This window comes from Alosa sapidissima, chromosome 16 (assembly GCF_018492685.1).
Source record: "Alosa sapidissima isolate fAloSap1 chromosome 16, fAloSap1.pri, whole genome shotgun sequence".
Classification (NCBI taxonomy): Eukaryota; Metazoa; Chordata; class Actinopteri; order Clupeiformes; family Clupeidae; genus Alosa; species Alosa sapidissima.
The window spans coordinates 9,896,783-9,906,782 of NC_055972.1; the positions used below are offsets into that span (position 1 = coordinate 9,896,783).

General features: G+C 54.4%; 1 protein-coding gene across 1 annotated transcript in view; it reads right to left on the reverse strand.

Annotated features, from left to right (window-relative positions):
- LOC121685195 (probable JmjC domain-containing histone demethylation protein 2C) overlaps window positions 1-10,000 on the reverse strand; it is a 76,351-nt gene that overhangs the window by 14,108 nt on the left and 52,243 nt on the right. Inside the window, exons 8-13 of the mRNA XM_042065589.1 lie at window positions 9,095-10,000; window positions 8,641-8,792; window positions 5,427-8,020; window positions 4,251-4,452; window positions 1,019-1,281; window positions 132-284 (exon numbers count right to left, since the gene is read on the reverse strand). The exon at window positions 9,095-10,000 is cut by the window's right edge and continues 1,163 nt beyond it. Coding sequence (XP_041921523.1) covers window positions 132-284; window positions 1,019-1,281; window positions 4,251-4,452; window positions 5,427-8,020; window positions 8,641-8,792; window positions 9,095-10,000 — 4,270 coding nt within the window. The remainder of the gene's footprint in view (window positions 1-131; window positions 285-1,018; window positions 1,282-4,250; window positions 4,453-5,426; window positions 8,021-8,640; window positions 8,793-9,094) is intronic.

Below are 10,000 nucleotides of genomic sequence, written 5' to 3' on the forward strand. Positions count from 1 at the left end.
GACATGCACACTACAGGAGTACAACCACGAGCTAACACACACACACACACACACACACACACACACACAGGAGTGCAAAAAGAGTACAAACACACACACACACACACACACATTGGGAATGTCTGACTAACCTCTGGCGCTCTTGCGCTCTCTGGCCTTGTAGCAGTCCATGCAGACCACAAAGCCACACTTGTGGCAGGCCCAGTGCATGCTGAAGAGAGTGGCCTCACACGCGTCACACATCTCCCGCACCCCACGCACCGCACGCTTCCACACCATCTGAGCTACGGGGGGAGAGAGAGAGGGAGCAGGAGGAGAGAGAGAGAGATAACATGAGGAGAGAGGAGGAGGAAGAGGAAGAGAGAGATAGCAAAAGAGAAGAGGAGGAGGAAGAGGGAGAGAGAGATAGCAAGAGAGAAGAGGAGGAGGAAGAGGGAGAGAGAGATAGCAAGAGAGAAGAGGAGGAGAGAGAAGAGGAGGAGGAAGAGGGAGAGAGAGATAGCAAGAGAGAAGAGGAGGAGGAAGAGGGAGAGAGAGATAGCAAGAGAGAAGAGGAGGAGAGAGAAGAGGAGGAGGAAGAGGGAGAGAGAGATAGCAAGAGAGAAGAGGAGGAGGAAGAGAGAGATAGCAAGAGAGAAGAGGAGGAACAGAGAGAGAGAGATAGCAAGAGAGAAGAGGAGGAGGAAGAGGAAGAGAGAGATAGCAAGAGAGAAGAGGAGGAGAGAGAAGAGGAGGAGGAAGAGGGAGAGAGAGATAGCAAGAGAGAAGAGGAGGAAGAGAGAGAGAGAGATAGCAAGAGAGAAGAGGAGGAGGAAGAGGAAGAGAGAGATAGCAAGAGAGAAGAGGAGGAGGAGGGAAAAGATAGATAACAGGAGGAGAGAGGAGGGAGAGAGAGTGTGTTCAGTAAGCCACCATGTGTGCCCACGAGTTCCATGTAGTGGTGCCATAAACATTCATCATCTCAATCCTCATGAGAGTCCTACAGCCCTAAAGGAACCTCAGTGTGATTAGAACGTACTGTCTTTTTTGATCCATGTGACGGCTGTGTTCTCAGTCTTGACCAGCTGGCAGAACTTGTCTCCGATGTGGCTGAGGATGTGCTTAGCCGTCTCCAGGTCCATTTGGACCTCCTCTTCCTCCTCCACCACCTCCTCCTCCTCCTCCTCCTCCTCATTGCCATTTTTAACACCCGTGGTCCAGACCCTCACGGCGTCTTCGTCCGACAGCTCTGGGACGGAGAAGCCGTCCACCCGCACCACTCCGTTCTTACTGTAAGACAGCCTGTGGACCAGGACACAAGCATGAGCTCTCATGGCCCTCCCCCTCTCCTCCATAACACGCCTTTCTCCACATCAACAGCATAGCATGTCACTAAGGGTTCTCATACATTTAACCAAGCCCTGGACTAAATGAGAACCTCAATGGACATATGCATTAATGTAGTATTTCTATTAATTGATCAATTAAGTATGCTTAATCCATGCACAGTAAACTGACCCTAATGATAATTGTGTATTAGGTTACTCCAGATGTCTTGAAACATCTGGATGATTAGATCTCTGTCTAGAGTTCCAATCGCTCAGGGAGCCAGGCAGGAGTAAACCCAGCACACAGCCACAGCCTGAGTGGCACGCGGAGAACCACTTCAAGACTACGAGCTTCCTGTTTCACTAAGCATCCATTCAAGCTTTCTTTTTATACTGGCCTCTGAGTCCCAGCACACACAACTTCAACATGAATGCACAGAACAACAACAACAAAAAAAATGAAGCCTGCATATCTCCTGTGCGGTAGAACTGGGCCAAATGAAGGATAAATACTTTAAGTGATTATAGTTGTCCCCCGGAGAGAGCAGCATTTAGTAAGGCAGAAGAAGGGAGGAATGGAAGTGATTGTAATTTAATAAGAGGAGAGAATAAAGAGCTGGAGGCGCCACAGCCGTCAGAGTCCCCTGGTGATGATAATGGCCACATAATGCCTGCTTTTCAACACGCGCCTGACCATATTATTTTGTTCTGTTTCATCACAGAGCTGATTTCTCTATCGCAGGTCAGACGGAGAGCTCAGAGACACCTCCAGACACACACACACACACACACACACACACACACACACACACACACACACACACATCTTTGGCACAGGAAAGGAGGCCAGGAATCTGACCTAAAGTACTGACAAACTTGTTCACTTTCGTACACACAGTCCATGGACACACACACACATGCACATACAGTACACACTAGAGCACACAGTCACTGGAGCACACAGACACTCACACAAGTGTGTATATGCTACACGTGCCTGTACACGTGCACTCTAGCATGCACTCATGCAAACATACACACACACACACACACACACACACACACACACACACACACACACACAAACTATCTTTCTCACACACAATGACATATACAGACACACACACACACACACATGAATATACTACACACGGCACACAAAAGTGTATGTTCACAGAAGGGCACACACACAAATCCTCCCACACGGTCTCCACAGCAGCTGAGCCTCCACTACCATCAGTCTCCCGATCACTGAACTTTTCAGGAAGGGTCTTTGCTAACCACTGCTGTCTCTTCCATCCCACTAGCGTGCATTAACACACACCAGGAAACTAGTGATTCATTACAGACCTCCGGGGTGGCTAAATAAATTAGCAGCTTTGCAGACGGTGAGGTGACACCCTCCTGCACCACAGAGATCACACACACTATGTCACCGATGCACGTATGTTCTGGCCTAACACTCCGCAACATACACACACATCAATAGCCAATCATGTGTGCAGTGTGGAGACACACAGAAGACACAGCTGACTAACCAATAATATGTGTGTTGGTGTGTGTTGGTGTGTGTCATGTGGGTGACATGTCTATATATGACTAAGTGCATTGGGAAGTGTATAAAGTGTATACAGTATGTCATCTCTAAATATAGGCATAGTGTGTGGTGTGCATATCAGCATGTATTCATCTGTGACTGGGTGAGTATACAGAATGCATAGATTTGTGTGTGTGTGTGTGTGTGTGTGTGTGTGAGTGTGTGTGAGTGTGAGTGTGTGTGTGTGTGTGTGTGTGTGTGTGAGGGTTGAGAATAGGATTGAGCACTAATTTAACCTTGACAAAAATGGCAGGCAGACACAGGAGTGCATGCGGCTAAAGATGTGGGCAAAAGCACTGACTGGGAACAGTTACACCTGAGCTGTTTTTAAAGCGTTTTTCAGTCACTCATCTGACATCCATCTATTGTTAGCGACAGAGTCCCATTAGAATCAGTGTGTCAGTTCAACCATTAGGGAAGCCCTTTACACACGTATTACGTCCATTACAAGCAGAGGAAAGCATATTTTTATGCACATAGAAAAAAAACGTGAATAAATACATTGTTGTGTTATATTAGAGGCAGATGCCGTGTGAATTGATTAACCCATTTACTCCTAAAATGCCTGCTAAAAACACCTATAGAATCCTATGGCATTCTAGACTAAATAACCTTATTTCCTGAGTGTTTTCTGAAAAAATACAAAACATTGTCAACGTCTACCAAAATGTAATATCTAAGCCTCTGTAACACCTAGAAACATGAAATAAAAAGCATGCTGCGCTACGCAGCAACCAGCGGGAGATTCAATGTTGCGCTATGCAGCAACCGGCGGGAGATAGAATGTTGCATCGTGCAGCATCCAGCGCGAATGGGTTAATTCACATTTCACTCTTGCTTAAGTCTTGCTTGCGGTGTAAATTCACTGCCAGGCCAGAGTTAATGAGTGACAGGTTTGGTTAAAGCCGACCTATGGCGTTGTGGAGCAATCCCTTCAAACTGAATGCGTCGGATGAGATTACAATGTAAAAAGATGGCCACTGGTTCTGGATAGTGTTCACTAGGAGCGCTTTCACAGGGCAGAACCCATAGTGCTTCTGTTATTCAAAACACTTCAGTTTGTTTAAACATAATTGTAGTCAGACTCTCCACATCCTTTCAAACTAACTGTTGCATTGTTAATCATCACAGTATATAATTTCCAGCCTGTTTTGCTCTCTTTGATTCGATGAAAAGGTAAGTTATTTGTCAAGATCAATATAGCCCAAACCACATCCATTCTGGAGAATTTACTCAGACCTGCAATATAAATGTCCAATCACATGCAACTTGTGATACATAGTCAATTTACTGATCTAATGTGCCAGAGCCCACAGACACTGGGTGATTCTGAGGCCGGGACTGACCGTCTGAAGTAGTAGAAGCGACAGAAGACGGGCGAGGTGTTGGGCTCCTCCGACTTGCGGCTACGGTCCACTCGGCACTCGCGGCACTTCTGCACGTTGGGGCCGATCTCGGCGCAGGCGTCGTCCTGCAGGAAGGCCTCGCCACTCTGTTTCAGCTTACGCACCTTACGCCAGTCCTTCAGCACCGAGCGAGGGATGCCATCTGTCAAACAAACGAACAAACAAACAAACAAACGATGCTGTCAGCACCTAGTGAGCGCTAAAATCCCATCGGAAGATCATCCAGCACCTGTCAATGCTACAGTGACAAATCCAATTTCACTGTTCAGCCACTTTGCAATTGGCAGTTGTACATGAGGCAGTGCCGTGCCAGAAGTTCTGCTGGGAGCACAGAACGCCGCTCAGCCCCACAAAGAGTCACTAAACATGTTTTGTCAAGGGTCACCTCACATAAACTTGATCTCTGCTTGTTTACGAGGCCTTTTTAAAAAGTGTACATACACGCACAGACATGCACGCACACTGAAAAACACACATTTAAACACACACAGACACACAGACACACACACACACACACACAAACACACACACACACCTACACCCCCCCCCCCACGCACACACACACACACACACACACACACACACACAAACACACATAGGCTCGCACACACACACACACACACACACACACACACACACACACATACACACACACACACACACACACACAGGCTCGCGTGCGCATGCACACACACACACACACACACACAACCACACAGAGACAACACACACAAACACACACACACACACACACACACACAAACACACACACACACACATACACACACACACACACACACACACAAACACACACACACATACACACACACACACACACACAGGCTCACACACAGCTGGAGCCCACATGGGAATGACCCAGTTCTCAGTCTGTTCAATAACATAAACACACACCCTGTTCTTTGGAAAGGCCATCTGAGGTTAGGAAAAAAACTGTATAGCCAACATCAGGTTTGTCTATCAGCCTAGTCTTGAAATACCATCACAGACCTCTCAGATGCCAGCTAGTCTGTCCACAGCCCCACTCTCTCACACACACATACACACACACACACACCACAAGGTATTCATAATCGACTGAGACAGAAGGAAACTCACTGCTGCTGGACATCCTAAGTCTGGTCTTCTCTTTGGCACTCCGGAAGGTTCCGTTGGGTTTGACCTCGTCCTCCTCCTTCTCACTGTCCCCTTTCTTCTTCTGTTGTTCGTTCAGCTTCTTCTTGAAGGTGGGCTTGGGCTGTCGCTTCATCCTGGAGTCTCCTCCCTTGTTGTCGCCCGAGTCGCCCGAATCCTCCTCACTGTCGCTCTCCGTGCTGGACTCGAACACGCGCTTCTCCCCCTTCTTCTCACCACCAGCGTTCTTGCACTCCTCAGCGCCGGCCTTTGGCTCGTCCATGCTCGACTTCCTGTCCTCCTGAGGTGGTTTCCTGTCCTCCTGGGTGGCTTTTCGCTCCTCCGGCATGGACTTCCTCTCGTCTGGGCCTGGCTTCCTGTCTTCGCTGGAGGACTTCCTGTCGTCCTGACCCCTGATTGGCTGGGTGGAGTTGGAGGCAGGGCTAGCCGTGTCCCCGTCGGTGCCCCCTGCTGCGTCGGGGGCGCCAGTGCCTTTGCTGTCCTCCTCTGAGTGGCGGGTGAGCCAGGCCTTCTTCAGCTTGTGGTAGTTGTTCTGGACAGGGTTGCCCGCCTGGCTGCTGGTGGCCTGAGGGGGAGGTTGCCCGTTGCTGAGGTTGCTCGGGCTGCTACTGCTGCTCTGGGAGGCCCCCTCTGGCATGGTGCCCGCTGGCCTGGGGCGCTTGGGTGGGCTGGCTCCGAGGGCAGGGTCCTTCTCTGGAGGGTGGGTGCTGGAGGCATTGTGGGGCCCGGTGCTTGTGGCCTGTGAGGCGGCGTGCGAGTGGGAGGCGTGGGCCGCCACATGGGCGCTGTTCCTGGACTGGGCGGCAGCCAGGGCGGCCCTCTGCTTCTTCAGGTGCATGAAGTCTCCGCTGGAGCGGCAGGGCGTGGCCGCACAGGAAGTAGAAATGGGGGAAGAGGAAGTGATGTCAGCATGAGCCCTGCAGGTCCCTCGGCTGTCTTCTTCAGCCGCCAGTCCCGGTCTCCAAGGCACAGGTGTGCGGTCTCTCGGAGGCTGACCAGTTGCCATGGAAACAGCAGTGGACACGACGTAAGACTTGCTACCAGTTTCTATGGCAACAGCAGACATGGTGTGGTCTGTTTTCGCCGGGGTGGTGTGGGGGCAGTGGACGCTGTCCAGAGGAGTCCACAGGATGCCTCTCTTGTACTGCACACACCCTTCCTTGGACGGTGCATTAGTCTGACCCACGCGGCCCACCTCTCTGTGCTCGCCGGACGCTCTGGTGCGCTCAGGCTGCTTCAGGGCCGAAATCAGGCGGTCATTCGTCCTCGAGTCCTTCGCCGAAGATGGCCGCACAATGACAGAGGCTGTGGCGGACGGCTGCTTGGCAGCTCCGTGTCCGTTGGCCGGTTTGTCCAGGTGTTGTGGGCCTCTCCACACCTCAGGGACGTGGTGGTGGTGTTGGTGTTGGTGGTGTTGGTGGTGTTGGTGTTGGTGGTGTTGGTGTTGGTGGTGTTGGTGCTGGTGGTACGTCTGGTGTGCGGTCTTGGCTGCCATGTCTGAGGCTCGTTTCCCGGCTGCTGCGCTGGCCTGCCGTTTCAGCTCGGGCTGCAGGGTGGGCGGCCGCTGCTGTTCCGGAAACTTCCCTCCCGGCAGGCACACGGGCTGCACGGGCGTGAGAGTGGGAGGGGTCAGCCGTCCTTGCCCCGCCTCCTTCCTGGCCGGCATGGGAGGAGCCGGCGGGTGGAAGATGGGCGCTCGGTGGAGCGACGGCATGGACCGGAGCGACGAGGACGCGGAAAAGGACGCCGAGGAGGACGAGATGGAGACGCCCGCCGGCAGCGCGCCGCCTCGCTCCGCGAGCCTCTGGGAGTGCTGCTCCAGGGAGGAGGCCTGATGCACCAGGCGCTCGCTCATCTTCCCCAGGAGTCCCTCCTCTTTCTCGGGGTGGCGCTTCACCAGAGGAGGGGGCTTGCTGTGGGGAGCCTTGAGCGGCGAGTGGTGGCTGGAGATGCTAAAGGTGCTACCGCTAATGCTAAGGCTCACGCTGCTGCTGCTGCCCGGCCGCTCGTAGAGAGCGGAGAGCTCGGCGGCGTGCGCCGGGCGTCTGGGGGGCTCGTTAGCCACGCTGCTGCACAAGGACGAGTAGTAGTTGCTCGGCGCCGGCGGCTGAGCCTGAGGGGCTCGGAGCGCGTGCAGCTCCCTCTCTCTCTCCCTCTCTCTCTCCCTCTCTCTCTCTCTCTCCCTCTCTCTTTCTCTATCCCTTTCGCGCTCCTGGGGAGGCGCTCGGGGGTACGGCGGCTCCCTCTCCTGGCCCGGAGGGGGCTGGAGTTTGGCGGTGAAGGGGGCCACCTCGATGCTCTCCTGCAGGATGCGCCGGCTCTCCTCCTGGTAGCGGCTGGTGCAGCGCTCGGCGGCCGGCTCGAAGGCTGCCGCCCGCGACGGTTTGGGTCGGCACGGCAGTGAGTCGGACAGGAAGGGCCGGTGTGTGTGCGCGTGCGAGACCGCGTGCATCTGGCCGTTCTTCGCCACCATGTTTCGGCCGCGATCCGGGTCAGCTTTGATCTGCGCGTTGACCCCACCTCGTAAGGCATCCGCCGTCAATGTCTTCCTCTCCTCTCTGCAAAACAAACACACACAACAGGTTTCAGCCATTGGACCAGTCTACAGCCAGACAAAACACTCTCCCATATCAGCATAAGAGTGCCAGGGTTATCTGGGAAGCTAGATTACATCTCTGGTGCCCTTGAGCGTGCAAGAAGACATACTTTCACTTTCAAAGGACCTATCTGCTAAAGCACGCCTGTGAGTGGAGACAATTGAAAGTTAAGCCACAAAAATGCTGAGCTCACAAGAAGTTATGAGTTATCGTCCACTACATCTAGTCATGCACTGGGTGTGCATGGGGTGTGCTGTGTCTCTGGGCCACCTTAACAGGGAAGGAGGAAGCACGCAGTGCTAGTTTTGTGTGCAGCCCATGAATGTATGGCAGGTAACGCTGGGGCCGTGCTTGAGATGCAAAGCACACCAGAGCCACTTTGCATGGCTGATGCCTGAGCTATCGTGCCGAGATATCATGGCTCATCAAGGCCCGTGGACGCACGCAGCCTTTGTTCTAACACAAAAAAGCCTGTTCAATATGCAATTTTGTAAAGCTCTCGTCTCCCAATTCGGCCAATGGGAGGACGAAAGTGGGCTGTGCAGCGGGGCCTCTTCACGCTGCGCGCTTGCTGGACTCACTCTGTGGTTTTGGAGACGGACGGGCTGGCGTGGGGGTTGTGGTTCTTGACCGAGTGGTGGGGGTCAGCGCTGGCCGGCCTCACAGGCACCGGGGTCCTCAGGCCCTGGCTCTCCACCAGGGAGGCCTGGGGCAGCCAAGGGCTGGGGGTATTCTGTCCCAAAACAAAGATATGCACACATGACTGCACATTCACACAAACATACACACACACACCACACTATTGTACATACACAAACAAACAGAACCCTGGCTCAGACACAGATGCTGTCTTTGTGACCCTCTCCCACCCTGCCCCCAAACTAATCCCAAACATAATGTTAACCCCGACCGGAACACCAGATGACCCGGGAGGTCAACCCATGACCTAATCTCAACCCTGCCCTTAATCCTAATCCAATCGCTTTAGTCCGCCTCCCACCCCCATTCACACAATTACATGAGGACCCCTCTTACCCTCTTTAGGCTGCCCTCGGTCATGCCTGCGCTGAGACCCAGGGCCGTGTACGGGTGCGTTCCGTTGGGGTAGGGTGGCCACAGGAGGGGGTAGAGGCCCAGAGGGGTCTGGCCCAGCAGCGCAGCACTCGGGGGCAGGGCGAGTGGGTGCGGGCCGAGGCCCAGGGCGCCCAGGGGGCCGTGTCCGGCGAGCAGGGCAGCGGACGGGGACAGTGCGGGCAGGAGCGAGGGCAGCAGGTGGTGCGGCAGCGAGGGGTGCGGGGGCGCCGCAGGGAGGACGTGACCGCCCAGCGACGAGAGGGCCGCCGGCGGCTGCGGGGAGGGCGATGGCGTCCTGAGGAGGTGGCGCGAGTGCGCGGAGGGCGGAGGGCTCAGGTGCGTGGCGCTGTGAGTGGCCCGCGGCGCGGTCAGCGAGGGGTTGCCGGACGCTTGCTGCGTGGTGTGAAGAGCGGCCCGAGCGGGCGGCAGCGAGGCGGCGTGTTTGCCGTGGCCGGCGTGAGGGGACGGGTGGATGTAGGCCACGTTCCCCTGGGGCTGCGGGACGTCCGGGTCCTCCCCGACCAGCGCCGGGTCGCGGTACACCGTGAAGGGCTCGTTGCGGTCCACGATCAGTGGACTCTTGGTTGGAGTAGTGTTGTTGGTGGTGTGGTTGGAGGCTTTGGCCAGGCTCTTGTGTGGGGATGGGTTGAGCACAGATGTGCGGCTCTGGTTGCTGTGCGTTTTGGTTGGGGTGATGGGGGAGACGTGGGGCTTTACAGGGGTGGAGCTCACTGTGCTGCGATTGGCGGCGTGGGTGGAGTTTTTGGTGGAGGAAGCTGCAGCTGGTGCCTTTGTAGGGGTGACAGCTGTGTGGGTGTGGGTATGGGTGTGGGCGTGCAGCTTGGTGCTGGCTGCTGTTGTGTGTAT